The sequence below is a fragment of the Serinus canaria genome, chromosome Z, assembly GCF_022539315.1.
Source record: "Serinus canaria isolate serCan28SL12 chromosome Z, serCan2020, whole genome shotgun sequence".
In the NCBI taxonomy this organism is placed as follows: Eukaryota; Metazoa; Chordata; class Aves; order Passeriformes; family Fringillidae; genus Serinus; species Serinus canaria.
In genome coordinates this window covers 68,026,883-68,047,038 of record NC_066343.1, presented here as the reverse complement: position 1 = coordinate 68,047,038, position 20,156 = coordinate 68,026,883, and the positions used below count along the sequence as shown (strand labels likewise).

Here is a 20,156-nt window from a genome sequence, read left to right as displayed (position 1 = left end):
CACACACAAATTCATACAGAACAAAACACAACCACCAGCACCTGCTCCAAGACTCACAATCCTACTTTCAACACATTCAGTTTCAAGACCTAAGCTATGCCTGTGGAGACTACTTTCCAACCTATTAACTCACTCCTCCAAGTAGCACAACTCCAATTCCTTCCCCTGAGAGAGCAACTTATTTTACAACATAAACAATTCTTATGATGGTAGCAGGACAATCTCTGAATTTCCACTGTAGCTAAAAACGCTTCCTGTAACTTGTGGCAGATTTGATTTGGCAAACTCTGGAGCACAGTGAAGCATGCAGAAATAGGAAAACCACAGAAACCAATCCTACAGATGCAAAACCCCAACCCCTTCTATAGGAAACAGCAGGTACAGACATGCAAGAGCCATAAAGGGACTGAAGGCCTTGACCACTGGCAGCAGTACAGGGAAGGTTATTCCAACAACAACCAGAGCCTTTGAGTAAACTGCACAACCATGAACAAAGAAAACACCAGCACCAAAGGTAGCACCGCCAGCACCCTGGATCAAGTACAAAGCAAAGAGACTGCTGCTTCAATCATCTCCTTTCATTTAACCAAGAACTGGTCTGAGACCCATTAATTCAGAAACAAGCCCCTCAAAGACCGCATCAAAGCCACCTGGTACTAATGCCAGAACTGCACTGGTACTCCCTCTCGTACCCCACGACACCACAGCGGGTTTTGGCAGAGGAGGGTTGAGCGGCGCCAGTCCTGTCAGGCAAACGGGCTGACCATGGAGGTTACACACAGTGGGGGGAAGAGAGGGGAACTATACCTTGGAATCCAAAATTATTTGGCAGGTCCTGAGCAAGGTAACATCCGCTCTGTGTGGGCTCTGTGGAGCAATATAGAGTTGCCTGAAACATTTCATGCCTCGCATTTTAGCAAATGGCCCCTACCCAGGAATGATGTTTTTATGAATAACCATACCCTGAAGCACAACTACTACAATGCCTCAAATTTCAAGAGTAATCCACACATTTCTACAGAAATCCTGAAAAGGAGGAAAAGCCCAATGAGCAGCAGTTTTTAGAGGAACAGTTGATTTTCTTTCACTTCCCCGATCAAAACAAAATCCCTTCCCCCAGTATTTCTTCTTCGAAGAAGAAATCAAAGTATTTGCCCTGATTGTATTTATCTTCCATAATCCAGTGCCAAGGCCTGTCTCTAGAAAACAAGCTTTGCACTGACACCAGAACACTGAAATAGAGCTCGGAGTCTGATAAAATAAACACTAGAAGAACTCAGGTACATCAAGTCAGACTCTTGTGTATTTTCCACCACCTTTGGGAGACCAAACCTACTCAAAATACTACTTGTGATGTTTTCCTGGCATTAAATTTAAACAACTGTCTGTTGTTCCCTCTTACAAAACTAGTCCTGAGGGTTTACTCTTTTAAATACTGTGTACAGCCTTTAACCCTTTTAGTAGTTTATCAAGGTTGCCAAGTTTATTCGTGTCATTTACTAACACTCTCCCTTCCCAACTCAATCATTCCACTCTCAGTTATTTCACTTCTCTTCTCTGCACTAAATTAATTTTCTGAACATCTTCCTCCTATTGATGGGATTTCTAAGTCAGATCTTGCCACAGGTGCGTCAATTTCTTTTTAGCCCAAAATCCACCTTGGCATTACTGCAACTCATGCATCCTCTTCCCAATCTTCCCCCAAGCTTTGTAAAGCATTACAATTCAAAAGTTTTTTGTTTTCAATCAAAACTACGTTTTGTGTTTACTAGGATCCTTATCATACAAGCTTCAACCTAGGTGGTTATTTGCGACCCTTTCCACTTTTTCTTTGTAACAAGTTAAGTTTAGAAAGTTATCAAGCCAATAAAAACAGAATACATCTTTTGATAAGTCTTCAGCTACATTCCTCCAATTACCCTCTCTCCCTGTCACACTCCTTCATTTTTTACCATTTCTTTGAATAATCATTGGTATTAGCCCCAAAACAAATTTAACTTGGTCTATGCCAAACTTATGCACTAGTTCTTTCCTTCTAGATTTGCATTCTAGAAAGACTTAAAGGTTTCCTTAAAATGTTCCTTCTGACCTTTACAGCAGATATTGAAAAAACAAACCAAACACAAAACCCCCAGAAAACAAAAACCCAAATACCAACTTCCTTGTACCTTCCAAGGAACACAATTGTCCCTCTTGAAAGTTACTCTATAATTTCTAGTCATTCTTCAGTTTCAGAGTAATTTAAGGCTGTTCATAACTAAGGTAACAAAGGAAGTTTTTCCATGAAACTTTTAAAACTCTATCAAAGCAATGACGTGAGTAAATTACCAGAACACAAGGCCATTTTTGCAACCAACTTTGAGAAGTGAGCACCTCCAGTACAATTTATGTATAAGAACTGCTGTGATTTGCACTCATTTTCTCCCACGGCCTTGTACATTACAAAAAAGGTAAGAGAGAAATGATGCTGCACAAGTTTATTTCCTTTTGGAGGAGGACTGGTAATTTTGTTTCTCTCCATCTATCTCTCCTCTTTGCCTTTCATCTGTACATTATTTATATATATATTAGGATGCAGGAAAACTGATGCTGCATAATTTGGAATACAATAAGTTATAATGCTACGAACTATTAAAGAGTTGCCCTTCAGTCTATACTTCAGCCAACACTAAATTTTACCTTCACAGAACCGGCTAGCTTTTCTACTGGATTACACAATGGTGCACCTAGAAAGGCTATTCAAGTTATCATGACACCTCTGGCATCTGCAATAATTCAGGGCATGAAGTCCTAGAGCACTTTCAAAGTACACATGACAGAAACTCCATTTTGGAGACAAATACTGTATTTCTTTTGTATGAAAATATTCATTTTCCCAGCAGTGGCTACAGAAAGAAATACTTGGTACATAACTCAGAATGTCACAAAGAGTTTATATTGGTATAATGTCTCCAGAAAATATTTTGGTAAGCAAAGATCTCTTATTTCTCTAGGCAGTTACGCAGTTACCACTTCTTTAATGTAACTGCAGATGAAAGACACTAGTTTTCCAAGTAGATAGTATGAGCTAATATTTTTCACCTTCTTTTTAGATTAAATAAGAAACAGGACTGGGTAATGAGGAATAAATAGAGCAATTTACTTCCTGTCCTTCCTGTATAAACTCTTATCTGACATCTATAAAGCCCACTGAAAGCTTTTTTGTTTTCCATACACATATAGTTTCCACACTCAAAACTTTAGTTGACTCCCCATTGGGAACTTAACTGGGTCATTTATTTGTAATTAACAAAGCATCACTGTAAATTTGGGGCGGGGGGGGGAACAGGACGGGTCCTGAAAATTATTGGGGGGGGGAGACCTAAAAAATACCTGATAATATTTGGGATTAACAAATCAATTCATGCTCAACTTTACGGAACCTACTTCAAGCCCCATACCTTGTCTGCCATTGTCCCCCCCAGCACTGCTTCCATGTTTCTTCCCAGCAGTCTCTTGTGTAAAATTACCACTCCAGCTGCAGCTTCCTTTAAAAACCCTCAAGATGCTTTCTATCAAAAGGCTGAAAGTGCTACGCACTTGGTCAACTGATGATTCAATTTTAAAGCCTGTTCTTTCTGAAGTGATTCCTTTTGGCCCAGAGACTTCTTTCAGTCATTCCTAGAGCTTGTCTACAGCACCATAAAAGAAAGCATTCTTTAGAGAGACTTTTTTTTTTGTCACTTATTGTACCTTTTTCATTTGAAAGTAAATTAAGATTAGCAACAAAAAGGTATTTAACACCCAACAAGAATATTCACATTTACCTAGTATACTTTAATTTTCCGCTAATCAAGTAATTTTGCAGGAACTCCCTCACAATGTCACCTACTCATTCATACCTCAAAGATTCATTCATCTGACAAGGCCAGAGAAAATTTTAAAATACCTCCTCACACCTTCTTCCTACAACGCTTCCCAAATTTCCATGCCTGCCTTAAGCTGTGTTATTGAAGTCCAGTGTAGTTGTTGGTGACATGTGCACAGCAAAAATGCGCTTTGACATCCAAACAGAAATTCCACACATCAAAACTCTGAATTTCCACCACCCTGTCAGCAGTACACCTCTCATGATGACACGTTCATACTGTTAGAGGGATCTGTTTACCCACACCAAACTACTCTTATTCCTAGGCAGATTTCCTCCAATACTTAACAATGAGTAAGAAGGACAAGGAGGCTCTGCCTTTTTCTACAAGGACAGAGGCTGCTGTAACAGAGACACACAGAGGCTACTCTGAGTTAGCAGGGAGAGTCTCAGAACACTCGAGTTCATTTTGGAAGTAGAGCACAAGTCATATGTAAGCTATATCCTTACATCTGCAATCAGCAGTAACAAAACCATGATTTTCTATCTGTGGTCCAATCTCCTAGTACCTTTCTTGCAGATCTTTACTTCGTTAACCTTATAGCTTCTGCAATGCTTGTGATAACATACCCTGCCCCTCGCTAACAGGTAGCAAACAATAACGTAAGAATCCCCAAAGGAATTTTCAAGACATTAGTTATCTTCCTTATTTGAAAAACTAATGTGAGTGAAAACAAAAGGTGTATTTCTGTTTGTGCTACAGCACCAAGTAATTTAAGAAGTAATTCCTTAGAGAGATACCGTATTTGGCAAGAATGCTCCCATTAACAACCACTAATATACTCAAAGTCTCTCTTCCACACTGGTTGAGAAGGCAATCAGAGTGACAAGACAGCTGCTTAATAAGCCTCCCTAAATTCTGTGCCTGTTGTCTTCTCTAGTTAAGTGGAAAATGGCTCGTAAGACATTTAGAAAGCTGCATCTCAAGTGGCTCACAGCAGAGCTCAACAGAGCACACTGTGCCCTTCAGGATCAGCTTCCACACTTGACAGAGGAGTTGATGAAAAATCACCTGAGTAGACTTCACCAGTGAAGAGATCAGAAGAGTTACCCATTGCTGCAGTTAAAAGAAATACACTCAATGGCTCCCAAGTGAGGACAAAAACATACATGACTTTCTCCATTTTAACACATAGTTTACTTTGCCTTCATCTCCTATCACAGAACACAGGAAGCAGCAAGGTATCCTATTTTTCCCATTACAGATAAGCAAGCCACCCTCATTTCTGAATCACCATGAAACCACTGCAAAATGGTTCCTTTTCCAAACTATGTCAGTCTCTTGCCTTTAGCTGGAAGTGCGTACTTCTCACTTGAAACTTCATAGAGAAACACACATCTGCCTTGATCTTCAGACAGGTCAATGGGTTTTTGGCTTCAATTCAAGTGCCTACTCGTGCTTTAGTTAATAATTTTTCTCTTCAGAAGTTGCAGATCTTGGAACTCTCCTCCATCCAGAGACTCACATCCTTACATCTCTGCATTGTACATTTCTGCAGATAGAGCTTCCAAAGCCATCCCAGTGTCACTGAGTGAATTCATACTTGTAAACTTTTTCTTTTCTTTTTCTTCTTAGATATTCACATCCTATTGCCTAAAGTCTGTGGACCAATCAGTTCTAAGAGGACTTATGCTCCTTAACTACATTCAGTGAGATCTTAAGCAGTATTAAGACATCTAAAGACTTCTTTAAATACAAGGTTCTTCCAGTGACTCTTCAAATTCCTTTGTCCCCCAAGGGTTTATTGATACTATAACAAAATGATCGCAAAATGCCTCCCTTCATTCTTACCAGAGAGACACTCAGGCTCTGCACATCAGCAGCAGCTAAACTTAAAAATCACCTAATATCTGTGTCACAAAAGATGTATACAAATTTTCAAAAGTGAATTGAACACTAACAGAATTATTATTTTAGCTGCAATATGCTACAGGTCTTCATTCCAATCCTTCCACTTCTTGAAGCATCTTACCAGTTCCATCATCTGCATCATTCTGACCAGTCTCCCAGATCTCTGACTTTGTCCCAAAGCCATCAGTGGCAGAAGACTCCGTATAGTCTGCAGGATTAAATGTCCTAGAGTTTTGAAAGTTAAGAAATGGAAGAGAACACATGGGTCATTCAGTGAGCATAAGTGTCATAATTTTTTGCTGAAGTTGTATTAGACTTAACATCTTGATTTCCACATAAGTTATCTTGACAGCTCTTAGTTAAAAAAAAAAAATCTTCTATGAGCAGACAGAGATAAAAAGGGAGAAAAGAGAATAAGAGAAAAAAGTGAAGAGACTGGTAAACAAAATTTCTGTAGAGACACTGAACCAAATAAATTCCTGAAAAACCAGCATCCCAATTCCTCCCAGTGTTATAAAGTATTAGCTTATAAACACAACAATAAGACTCTCTCAACAGGTAGTTGAAGTTTTTCAACAGGTGGCTGACTGATAAGTGACCAGTATCATGTCCTTTCACAGCACCAGTAAGATTATTTCAAAGTGCTCTGCCGACACCAATGTCAAAAATACACAGATGCAGCTAAAAGGTGAAAAAGCACTACTGAAGAAAAACCTCTTTTCAGCTCATAATCTGAAAGTATGAACAAGAAGAATAATTAGAGAAGTAGAAGACTCCAGTTCATCATGATGTTACTGATGTTGCATGAAGTTTCCTTAAAGGCAAACACTGAGTGAACGTAGTGGAGGCTATATTTTTATAAGCCAAGTTATTCCAACAAAATTAAGAGCAAACTTTTAAGCTTCTGAATAACTTCTGACTCTGTTTTAAGGTCCATGTGTCCAAACAGCTAAAGCATGCAACTTCAAAAACAGAACAAAGTTTAGAATTGCCATTTTCAAGTTTTTTATATGTTCACTGCACATTCTACATTACACTGAAATAAATCTGGCTTAAAATTTACCCAAGACTATATGTAGCACACAGCTTTCAGACTCCAAGGCACTATGTGACTGCTACTGATAGCAGGTATGGCTCTCCAAGTTTGAGATATTCACACTGAACAGACATACATTAAGATTCTACAGGTGTGCCTAGTTAGAAACACTAGTTTAAGACAAAAATATTCCATTCATCACCTAAGAGATTTTTCAATTTTTGCATCTATATTGGTTTATCAAACATACAGCAATATCCATAAATACAGTGGCAACATTGTCAATAAATACTGCCACTGTGTTTGATCCTTGCCAAAATCTGTGCTCTGCATATTTCTTACCCCATGCCTTGGGCTGAAAACCTCCCCGTTCCTCTCCCTCTGCCACGTCCAAACCCTAGGAGAGAAAACACCATTTAACAGCAACAGCAGAGGAGCCAGCAGTCACTAGTCTGCCACATTAAAGAACGCCACAGTTGAAGAAAACTATCATAGATGAAGTTAAATATAATTTACTTCCCAAATTCCCACACCGTATTTGCTTCCCTAATACACTCAAACAAGCCTTGGTTCATCTAAGACCCTGAATTTCAGTAGGATCTTCAATTATCTGCCATCTTTTCTGTGTCTCAGAAAGTATCTATAAATGCCATTAAAAGAAATTACCTAAAGACTCATCCCAAACACTACTATTGCCAACTTATGAGACACTGTTCAAAATTTTGTCTGGATTGTTTCATTCTTGCCTAAGATGCTCTAAAATCCCAGCCTCCCTAAGTATTCTGATCTTTCAAGCAATTCTCTGTCACTTCTTATTGGTGAGAAAACAGTTGAAATACTCCACTTGTTTCCTTCTCTGACTCTGACCACCTGTCCACCCTCCTGTGCTTTTGCCAATCTCAATCTCACACATTCCATCTGCCTCACCCTTCATCACAGTTACTGATATGAAAATAAAGAAATCAAGTAACTCATCTTCCTTGTTATCACCCACTAAAATATTCATTTGTTTTAACAAAACCAAGTATTTGTTTTCTCAAATTTTATTATCAGCCTCAGTTTATGAGCTTCTTGATACAATTAATTTTTGCACATGGTATATTGTCAACAAGGCAAGAAAATTTTTGTGCTACTCAAGAATACACAAAGCAAATGTCTAAAAAAAGTATTACCAAATATTTCTTACATGCAATAGATTTCTGCATAGACTTCCTTCCCCACCTTTTTCAGGGTTTTATGTAAGGCTTACCCAGTTTGTTCAGGTTTTTTTGAGGAAGTGTGAGAATATTATTTTGGATTACAAGAACAGAAGGAGGTCAAGAACTGCACTCAGAGAACAAAACCATGTTTATTTTAATGACAATACTATGTGACAATTATAAGTCACCAAGCAACTGCAAGTTTACCAAAGCACACAAAAATGATAATCCTAAATCACCAAAGCACTGATACCCATAGATCAGAACTACGCATGACAGGATGTTCAAAGCTGGATCAGAATTACTTCTTACTTTCAGGAGACCACCCAAACTGAGCAAGAGCAGTACCTCCAGTACATAGTAAGACCGGTTTATGGAAGTTCTACTTTAATGACCTTCTGTTTCCTGCTCTCACCACTCATTATTCCCCTTACCTGAGTTCACTGTTTTAGTGACAAAATACATTTCTGGACCTACTTTTTCAAGAATTCTTAGAGGCATCAAAGTAGAGGAAAGATTCCCATCCAGCAACACACAGCATTTTTCTGGGATAAGACCACAGAATAGCTTAAGTCTGACACAGACCGGCTCTATTATGTCTACATTATCTTCCCTCCTTTGCTCTCTTTTCACAACTGGCTGGAGAGAAGGCAGACAGAGGTTATGAAACAAGCAACAACTGCTGCAACCTGGCATTTGCCACCCTTCTTTACCGAGATCATGTGCTTTTTGCCACAACCAACAGCACCCCAAGCCCCACTGTATCCAACTCCCTACCTGTTGCCTCCCAACTGCCAACTTGTCCGCTGAACCTTCTTGCCCAGCCTACCTAACTTCTGCTATCCTCTGCCAAAATCAGAGCACTCTGGATTACCATTCTGTCCAGTAAGTTTTCTTAAGAGCAGAACCAGCTACAGAAGTTTATCTGGGGATATGGTAATGGCCATCATGTAATAAAATTACTTTCAATCGCTATCAACAGAGCATTAAATACCATTTACAGAAATTGTGCAGAAGCAAGATCAAGAGTTTTCTGACAGCCTGAGGTACAAGTCCAGCAGCTGGGAGCTGCAAAACACAGAAACAGTCAACCAGAAATAGTTTTGTGTGAGACAGAGTTTTGAGTGATTCTCATAAGGTGCAGAGAGATAACTGAAATAGCTGTAATGAAAGAAGAAATAGAGTTTACAAGAAGAGGAAAGTCACCCCAGTATCTCAAGTGCAAAGGCCTTAAGGAACAACCTTAGTACAATAAAGAGAAGGTGATGTTTTAGCAAGCCAGGCATACGTTAAGATACGTCCCCATAATGGGCAAAATAAAACTGACTAAAAACATCAATTAGCAACAGTTTTAGAAATTGCAAAAAAGAAAAAATGCTGCTCCTGAAGTTCCATGCACAGTCTTAGACTACTAGCCAGCAAGGCATTTTTTATACCAGATCACTTTGAAAGATAATTTTGAACTTGAATTTCAAGTGGATTCCTCTAACTTCTTAATTCTGTGCTATGCTTTCAGTCAAAACTGGAATTATTTTTATCAACAAACACAAAGGAACCTTTCTAATACAGGCAAAAGGGAGTACCAAATTACTAAACTCAAAGTTAGAAAACACATGAAAAATTAACTCAAAATATGGGACAGTGAATGTTCACCACTGTAATACCACCTAACTCAGACACCAGATTTCATACATCATGGTCACTAGTGCAAGATGCCAGTGGAAAGGGATAATATTGTCTTTGACACAACCAGACCACTAGTAAATCCTTAAATTCTCATGCCAAGAAAACTACTTCTCTCAGCTGTCAAAATTTAAAAATGGCCTTAAAACAGAAGGTACAGTCTTTTAAGACAAAGAAGTTAGTCACGAGACAACTGAGAATGCCCACAGGGTACCTACAAACTTTTTATGCTTTTTAACAGTGACTAAAGAGTCAGTGAGCAAATAAAGCTTTCAGAATTCACAGCAGGAACCCAAATACTAAGCATGCAATCCCACAGTAATTTAAACCCATTTAAATTAGAACTACTACAATTGTGGTCTTCCTCCCCAGTGATCATAAGCTCTGCTCTGCAGAAAGTGCACTGACAGTTTCGCACTTTCCAGTGAATGAGCACCAAACCACTATCAGGAAACAGTATTTGTTTACTTTTGGATCAGCTCTCCAAACCAGTTGCCACCTTGATAAATGCCAGAAAACCTTTACACCAAGCAACCAAAAACCCCTGCTGTCTACAGCAACCATGTTGCCTGCCTCTTTTTTTTTTTTTTTTTTTTTTTTTTTTTTTTTTTTTTTTTGCTGGGGGGAGTTAGTTTGCCTGTTACCTACCATATCACATTTTCCAAGTCCCTTAACTTCCAGGAGGATCTGCTCCAGGATCTTGCCAGGCACAGATGTGAGACTGCCTGACCTCTAGTTCCCCAGGTCTGCCTTCCTTCCATTTTTCCATCAGTGGGACCTCAAATATGATGGATGGTGGCTTAACCACTTCCTCTTCCACTTCCCCAGGGACCCACAGATGTGCACTTTCAGATTCCTCAAAGAGTCTCAAACCTGATCCTCTCCTACAGCGGATGGTTATTCATTCTCCCAGCCCCTGCCTTTTCCTCCTGTAATTCATATGGTTGGAAATCTTGTGGGAAAAGACCAAGACAAAAAAAATCATTAAGTGCCTCCAGCTTGTCCATGTCCCAGTTAGCCAGGTCTCCCATTTTCTTACAGGGAAGGCCCAAATTTTCACTTGTCTTCCTTTTATCACCAACAATACAACTTTAGCATTCCCAACCAAAACCCTAGCTGCTCAGACAATCTCACCTCTCTCTTCCTCCCAAGTTACATTTACTTGCTTCTTCCTTCTCTGGGCTTTGGTTTTGTGTTTGAGTTTGTCCAGGACCTTCTTTCCATCCACGCAGTTGGGGAAGTTTTGTCTTTCTTTTGGTTGGGATGCACTGCTCCCAAACTTGGAAGAAGGAATCCTTAAATATTAACATGCCTTCCTGGGCCCCACTTCCCTCTGGTGTTCTATCCCATGGCACTCTACCAAGCAAATCCTTGAAGAGGCCAAAGTCTGCTTGCCTGAAGGCCATGGCAGTGAGCTTGTTGTGTGTCCTCATCACCGTACCAAAGATCTCAACCTCCACCATTTCACCGCCACTGCAGCCCAGGCTGCCCTTGACCTTCACATTCCTCACCAGCCCCACAAGCCCTAGGCTGCAAACACACCTTGCCAGCTCCTGACAATTTTCATCTGTAAGAAGTCCAAAGTCCTTCTCTGTAGGGCTGCTCTCAAGGAGGTCTTCTCCCCAGTCTGTATTTATGCCTGGGACTGCCCTGACACGAGTGCAGCATCTTGAACTTCATCTTGTTAAACCTCATGAGATTCCCATGGGCCCACTACTCAAACTTGTCCAGGTCCCTTCGGATGACATCCCATCCTTCAGGTGTGTCAACTGCACTTCTCAGCTTAGTATTATCTGCAAATTTGCTGAGGGTGCACTTAATCTCACTCTGTCAATGATAAGGATATTAATTTAAGAGCACCATTCCAAGATAAGAGCCCTGAGGGACATGACCCTCACCAGGTCACTAGGTTCCATCTGGACATAGAACCATTGACCACAACTAACTGGATGCATCCAACTAACTGGATGAAGACAATTCTTTATCCACCGAAAAGTTCACCTTTCAAATCCCTCTCTCTCCAATGCAGAGATAAGGATGTCGTGTCAAAGGCCTTACAGAAGTCCAGACAGATGATGCCAGCCCTTCCTTGTTGACTGTTATGATCACTCCAACACAGAAGGACACCAGATTGGTCAGGCACAACTTGCTCTTTATGAAGCCAGGATGACCAAAGATGCCCATCCCCTTCCCTGACAGATGGAACACATCAGCCCCCAGAAGACCAGGTTTCTCAAAGAATCCCCTAGTCTAAGATGTGAAATCCCCTGCTGTGGCACAACGCCTATAACCACCTGCTGATTCTTCAAATACAACTGGCCCTTTTGACCCCCTTTGTTTTTGACTGGGAGGATGGATGAAAAAACTAGCTGCTCCAAAGTGCCTTATGGCCACACCCAGAGCTCTGAAATCCCCCTTGATGTTCAGACTGCTCCTGGCTGTACCCCTTGTGCCTACATGAAACAACAGCAGGAAGCAGCAGTCAGTGGACTGCAAGAAGCCTGGTAGTCTCAGTGACATCCCTGGTAAGCAGTGCACCTCTCTAGAATGCATAACATGTCACGTAAGGGGTGCCTCTGCACCTCTCAGAGGAACCTCCCACTACTGTCAATTGCAGCCTTACTCTTGGCATTTTTCTTCTCCTGAATGAATTCTAGAAAGGTCAATACTTACACCCAACCCAAGCAGGAGGCAAGTTTTTCTGTTTTCACTAAAACCCACTAGGAGTTCAAAACACTCATCACAATCACTTCTCCACTTTGGTACCATCCATGCATGGCAAAAATTGGTGTCCACATTCACAGCATTTCTTCCCCCAAAGCAAATGCACACTTCATGGCAGCATGAGAAAGGTGTGCAGAAGCACAACTCAGATGGGACCAGCCCATTAAATTGACAGCCTATTCTGCAGAAAATCAAGTCCACTGAGCTTGTAGACCTAAATCTTTCCACTGCAACACAGCTGCTTTATTTAAAAATTCAGATTTTCAGGGTTTAATTAGCAGAAGTTACTCCAAGGTTAAGAAATGGCCTGAAGAACAGCTGCAAGAAAAAGGAAATGCAAACTGGAAGGGCAAGCAACACTCTAAATTTGTGCTCATCTCTGACTACACAGCAACTGAACTGCCCTGGTCTCTGCTCTGGCAGCGCCATCCCCCCAGCAGAACCAAGTTGACAGAGGCTTATTAAGCCTTAAGAAGTAAGGAGGCAAAGTACAGAAACTCTGTATTCTAGGTACTCCACATTACCAAAACAAACACCCAAGCTGCATTTAATAATTCAAATTAATTTTGTCTTTATTAGTCACCATAAAGCTAAAAGCAATTAATCAGTCTTATATACTGCGTTTACTCTAGAAAGCATTTTTACAATTCATGCTGAAAACTTTCAACTCTAAAATGACATTTAAAGGAAAACAAGTGACTTGTTACAACTAAACCATCATAATCTCAAAAAAAAAGTATGTGACCAAGTTTCTTAACTAATGCAGAATGAGGCACAGCAAAACTAAACAAACTTAAAATATTGACTTCCAGACGGTCTGCCCCACATTCATGTTTTAGAAAAAAACAACATTCTCCTTAGTTCTGGCAAAAAAAAAAAAAATCCAAGACATATTCTGTGCCAACTGGGCTAAGCTTTTAAACATAGGCAATGTTTATACAATTCTGGACACAGAAATTCAATTTGTTCAAGGATAGCATACTTCTTATGTTAAAAACAACAAAAAGAGATCAAGAATACAAACTGGACTACAATCAGATATCTATGAGAAGGGTAAGCTGTTTTATTTTCCTATACAACCTCTTTTTCTTGCAGACAAAACAAGAGCTGGAATTAAAACACAGCATTTTTTCCTTTTATTTTTATATCTGTTTGTAGAAAAAACTCCTGGCAGAACTCACATTTATGGCATGCTCGTGTTATTCTGGAATAACGAAGTAAAGAGATAAACAGAAGTGCAAGCAACAAATCTATCCTGCCTTTGCAAACCAGGAGAATTACTATATGAGTCTATAACAATTTCTATACTGAATCAAAAAAAAAAAAGCCCAAAAGTCCACCTACCTGTTACTACCTGTTATTCCTTTATTAGCCATGGTCAATTAGGTAACCAGGGAAGAGCACATGAACTGAAATCACAGTGTAGTTTCTTTGGATGTGTTCCTTATCTTCAACTATCTGTGGCTTTGACTTCCCTAGTCAAAGATAATTTACATACAACAAAATCTTTGGTGGTTTTTCTTTTTCTTGCCTGTGGTTCTTTTTTAGGATGAAATTTCCAAGGCTTTTTATGTAAGCATTTCCTGCACCGCATCATCTTACTGAAAGGAGTTTCTCAGGTTCACTTCATGTATGAAGAACCAACTCTTTAGGTTCACCTTGAAGCTGTAACCCGCTGATCTCATTTAATATTCTCTCTTTTGCATACTTGCTTGGCATGATCAATTTGATGCCCCCCCAGAAGTTTAACAGAGCTCTTCCATACATGCACAGAGTCCTATCTCACAGGCAAAAAAATCCTAGACTACTTGCTCCTCACACCCCATAACTGCAGACTTCCCAATACCTTCAAAAGCTTTTTCTAGCTCTACATCCTTTTTTTTCTCTGCATCCTTTTCAATATGAAGTAGAGGAACTGGGAGAATCAGACCTGCACTTAAAACTGAAGATGTAAAAAACAGCAGCATAAAAACAACCTGTGCTTGTAAAGTTTGTCAACTTGTATACAACACTGCATGTGATTAAAACACAAATAAGAAAATGTTTCAATATAGCCAAAAACGCATAACCATCTGCCTCCTTAATTTCTTCAGGAGATTCCATTCTAGACAGTCGCAAATCCTTGCTATACTGACAAATATAATCACTTTGATGCAATTACTGCTCATCACCATTACAGTATTTCTTATATTTAAATTAAGCTCACACAAGAAATTTGGTTCTAAAAAGAAGCACAGATGAGAAGGCATCTTAAAACAAGATATTCCCTGACTTCAATACAAAGTTTACACCTTTAGTTTAACAAGCAAAGATTTAGCTTAGAGCAATTATAGCTGTTACACACACTGTGATATATTTTTGCATTCTGTTAATCAGTCAGTAATTTGTATATGCTTCAAATCCCTGACGCCCTGCATACCAGCACACAGTGGCATTTGCACTTTACCTACTACCCTATGAAGTTACAAGGAACATGACACGATCATTAATGGAAGATCTACTGTCAGAGAAAACTAGTGCCTTACACACCGAATATCAAATATTCAGTATAAGAGTTTTTCCCTCTCAGTAAACAGCACACTGTCACCTCTGTGTCAATCCTCTTCTAGCTACTTTCAGTTGCTTATCATTTCTTTAAATTATGTTTTTATACCGTGAAGGAGTAATATATATGATGGCCCAGCAAATCTCCTAGAAGGCAGCCAGTAAGATAACTCCTGCCTGAGAAGGTAGCTTAAAATAGAGTGTGTTGCTCAGATAATTAGCTGACCCCTTATTTCATATCCAGTGCCTAGATTTCTACACACACACTGCATGAAACATTTCTAAAAATGGGTTCTGTGGTGACTACCAGCAATCTGTTTACTTTCAGCTGAAGTATGTTATCTCTCATTTGACTATTCTGTGTAACAGAAAAGAAACACTACAGAATAAATTGGCAGGAAGCTTTTTATTGTTATTTCTACTAATATCCAAAGAAAGAAGGCCACGCATCCTTGAAATTATAAGATTTCTAAAACCAATTCACCAATTTCTAAACCTCCCTGAAGATTTCAAAGGTTTGCATTGTAAAATTAATCAGGTATTTCCTGCCATGGAATACACACACTTGTAATACAATGATCCTGTAGGTGGCCAACAGGTTTGTCACAGATACTTCATTAATGTACTTTGCTCACAATACAGTCTAAAATATTTAGTAGAGACATACAGTAATACTATGTACATGAAGCCAGTGAACAGAAACTCTTTGAAGTTTCTATTTCTTCAGTCAGACAGGTCAGTTCAATCTGATTATGAACTTTGAGATACACAACATTCATCTAGAAAGCTACAGTTTTGACAACAAAAGCAGTGTATGGTTTGTAAGGTTAGAGCAAAAAACCACTGCTTTTGAAATTAATCTCTAAATTTTACTGAACCATTTTTAAAAAGTCCTACTTTTATACTTATAATTTGAAAATAAAAGATTATTTTATAAAATAAGCAACTGCAAAACTTACATTCTGTCTACTGAAAGTGTAAACTGTTAACATATCAAAAATTGCAGCTGTGAACTACACCACACATTGTCCTGCAGAGCTACTTCTCTGCACACACAATTGGGTTTTTGTTGATTCACAGGCACCTTCACACGCAGACATTTGGAAGTTACTTCTTTGCATCTTTGTACACCTTCAAGATGCTGATCTGGAGACAATGAAGCTGGATGTGCCTGTCTCTGAATGCCTTGTTATCCAACATTTCAAAGAGAAAGGAGTCCTTTGAAGGCAGAATTTTTCTTGGGTCTGACAGTACTTACTAAGTACACTAGTTTTGCTTCACATTTCGTCAATTTAACTTATTTAATACACTCGTTCACCCATAATCTGCACCATACATGGATTACTTATTTTCATTCCTCTGACTTTAAGGAAAAACAAGCCTCTATCCACCCCCAAACAATGAAAATCCAATTCAAATACACATCACCTGATTCCACATCCAATCCATTATCCCACCTCTTCTACATGACAGGACTGGAGCTGTACCTAAAACTCCACAGTATTCCTTCTCCCCAGCTCTAATCAGCTCTTCCATATTGAATTCCTTTTCATAGCAAAATATCTCTAAGGTGGCTTGTTCTTTTTCTGATTGGCTACCAAAAGCAGAAGGCAAGCCAGACAGAGACACGCCAAAGAAATGGTACAAGTATACATCAAATCCTTCCCCAAGAGCCATACAGATGGAATCTTGTGCTCTCCTGCTGCTGAAGTACATCTTGAGGAACTCTGAGTGAGCACACTCCAACTCACAGGAGGCTGGCATGAGTCAGTCTGGGAAAACAGCTCTCCATAGCCAGCGCACAGTAGCCTGCCACACAGGAAATTACCATAGAAGCAATCTCTGTCAATTTTTTTTAAGCTGTTCCAAGACCAAGAAATGATAAAGGGTAAGGGAGTGGGATGTACCCAAGTACAAGGTGGCCGAAGTGTGTATGAAATCAAAGGATCAACAAAAAATTATTAAGAAGAAGCATTTAAAGAAACAAATAGGAGAGTTCCATTTCAGGACATGAAAGCAGAGCCAGTCCCACAACAATGCCACCACCTCACCTCTCCCACGGCCACGTTTCCCACGGTCTGAAGGCCTATCTCCTTGATTGTTGTCCACTCCATTCTCTTCAGCTCTAACTGTGGAGAGAGGACAGCTTAAGAGAAGTGTTAGAGACTGCTACTAGAGACAATGTAGCCATTTGCTTAACCCGAGCCCCTCAAAACAAAAGGAAAAATTTTCAAGTGGGATGGTCAACAGATCTCAGTTACCCCTCTTCTTTGAGGCCTCCCTAGAAGCAAGTTATGTTTCCTTGTTTCCTTTGTACTGGACAATTAGGAAGCAAAATACAAGAAGGAAAAGTCCATCAGGAGACAAACCTCTACAAGTGCCATGTTTTGCAGCCTACACTATTTAATGAGATAGGAAATACAGCTGCCTTATTCTGTGTTTCCTAGATAATGCACTGGTTGACAACAATGAAAACCAGTAACAACAATGAAAACCAGTAACAACAATGAAAACCAGTAACAACAATGAAAACCAGTAACACCAACTCTGCTCCTTTCTGCCCATACTGCATTCTTGCAGAAGCATGGAAACAGATTTCTCCTCTGTATTCAAAGCAGAGGGATGATGACTGGGTGAAGGTAATGCACTAAAAAAAAAGTCTGCAACCTAAGTGTTTTGTGGTAAACTCCCAACAAGGTGCTTTGAAATACAGTGACTTCTTGAAGAAGAAGAAAAAAAAACCAATAAAACTGACCTCTTGAAACACTCGCTGCTGAGACTTTGTACTGCATTTCTCCTAATGGCAACAATAAAACCAAAAATGCTTGGACGTAAAGTTGGGAAGAAAATAACAAGATTTGGTAACCATCTGAAATTTCTTTAATTCCAGTTTATAAAAAGAGAAAGGCAACATCTGTCTCTGGTAAAAAAATTTGCCCTTTGCTTTCATTTTGATTGATCTAATTCATACTTTTCTAAATCCAGCTCCATGTTTTATTAAAATTTTTTCATCTTGACATTACCCTATCCTACAAAAATTCACAACATCTATATTGGCACAATAGTTGAATATCTTCCAATTATGAATAACATGAGCTGGCTAATATTGTAAATGTTTTTCCTGCTTATAAGTGCAAAGCTAAACATATTGTATCCATTCTGATTTCTTTTCTCATCTATCAGTGTGGCAAACAGCCAATACAGACAAGGCGCACAGCTTTGAGTGCCCTGACAAAATTTAGCTAAAAAAAGCAACATGTATCTGATCATGATCTATTGTGACTCTAACTTAGAAATATCAGTTTGCTTTTATACAATGTATTATTGCAACTGTAGCAAAGCTTTCAATGTTTTAACTAACAATGAATTTTCTCTGTTGCAGAAACTCACCTTTGGTTGATTTATGTGAGAAATATATTTAGAGATTAATAATCATCCCAGTGTTTTCATTCCCCTTATGAGAAGATGAGAACATCTTCAGGTTCTCCCACTCATAAAAGGAGATGGAGTCAAAGCTGGATAATTTTTTCATTAAAAGAAACAAAAAAGTGTATCAGCTGTGCAGCGACATACTTCTTCTCAAGCAGACTTACAAAGAGTCAATTCTAAAACTTACATGAAGAACAGCAATTTGTACAAGATCAATTCATCAAACAAGAACAGACACTTATGATAAACTGAGTGTCTCTGAACAAGTACAGACCATCCCAAAACCAAGTCACATAGACAAATCAAGCATACCTGTGGCACAAACAAGTTATGATCCCTTCAACGCTGAGCTATAGTCGGACGGACATTGCTCCATTAAGCACTCACTCTGAGCTCAGTCAGTTCCAGCTGCAAGAAAAGCGTCTCAATCTTTAAAAATTAATCCCTATACGTACACTCTCGTCCACGGCTGCCTCCTCTTCCCCGTCTGTTGGAACTTCCCCGTCCACGACTCACTTCTCTGTCCCCTCGTTTCTCTCTGTTCTCTTTGTTTTCTGAACCTTCCTTTCCAAGGCTTTTCTTCTTTCCCCCTACAGTCTCCCAAGAAGTCTATTTGGGTAGAATAGAATTAGACACAAAAGTCAAAAAGGAGGAGACACCTCTCAATGCCACTTTCTATCCCACACCCCTCCAGTTCATGGAAAAAAACCAGATATCTGCATAACGTCACATACGCAAACTACACTAATATAAACGAAAAGACAGGCTGTATTTTTGCAAAGACCCGAGAAAAAACATTTTTCAAGTTTGATTGTCTTAGGGAATATGAGAACCCCAAATATTTCTGGCTATAATGGACTTTTACTTGCTCAAGGAAGACTGGATACTATTGTAACACAGAACATCTGTAAAGCAAACAACAGTTTTCCTCTTAAATACATCCATAAATCTAGCATGGGAACATGAACAAAGCTATCTTTTTCTCCCAGGGAAATGAAAAAGAAAGAAAACAAAAACCCTTGTAAGTATCATTGAACAAAAGATTGATGAGACTAAGTATCTGGCCTAAGGAGCGGGGAGTGGGGGGGGAACCCAAACAGAAAAGAAAAACTTTTCAGCCAGGCACACTAGAATTTAAGCCCCAGAAGACAGAATGGCAAAACAACAACTTGGGAGAATTGATGATAAGCCAGACCATCCACTCTTTAACAGCTATAGACCATCAAGCATAGAAAAACACAGGAAAAGCTATGTCTAAACAAGACACAGGACCAAGGTCCAAATATCAGGTTTCTGTTTTAATCTTAAATTCAGTTCTCAAAATAAATTCAAGAATGCTATAAGCTCCACAGGAGTATCTGTAGGAGTTGAAAATAAAATGACTAAAACACTTGCTAAGAATAGCTCAGCAACTCATATTATGCAATTGCATGGTTAGTCTATTAAGCCACAGATACAAAGCAAGTAAGAAAAAGAAAAGGTATTATTTGCAAATTATTAAGATGGCAAAGAGGTTTACATGTACGTAACCACCTTTAGGACCTTACAGCTCACGTAAGATATTTAATATCAGAATACTTGCACATACAAATTGTTGTGAAGCACTGAAGTATGACGTCTGACAGGCCCCTACATCAAACAAAAAAGGTTGTCTATCAGTAATTTCAGGTCCTGTCTTATGTCTCAATTCCACCAACAGCAACTCAGCAGCCCTGAGGAGCCAGGCCATGGCCAGCTAGTTCAAGCTGCCTAGGAAGCCAGTGCAAGGAAGAAAGCAGGTAA

General features: G+C 39.3%; 1 protein-coding gene across 17 annotated transcripts in view; it reads right to left on the bottom strand.

Annotated features, from left to right (window-relative positions):
- The window catches only part of UBAP2 (ubiquitin associated protein 2), a 418,367-nt gene that overhangs the window by 56,723 nt on the left and 341,488 nt on the right, over window positions 1–20,156 (bottom strand). For 10 of the 17 annotated variants that reach the window (XM_050987429.1, XM_050987419.1, XM_050987427.1 and 7 more), the window contains 5 exons: window positions 18,830–18,983; window positions 16,997–17,074; window positions 7,138–7,192; window positions 5,881–5,984; window positions 808–867 (listed from right to left, as the gene is read on the bottom strand). In XM_050987429.1, coding sequence (XP_050843386.1) covers window positions 808–867; window positions 5,881–5,984; window positions 7,138–7,192; window positions 16,997–17,074; window positions 18,830–18,983 — 451 coding nt within the window. Of the gene's footprint in view, window positions 1–807; window positions 868–5,880; window positions 5,985–7,137; window positions 7,193–16,996; window positions 17,075–18,335; window positions 18,461–18,686; window positions 18,783–18,829; window positions 18,984–20,156 lie in introns of all 17 variants that reach the window. The other 7 variants (XM_050987428.1, XM_050987422.1, XM_050987423.1 and 4 more) reach the window with 4 other exon arrangements.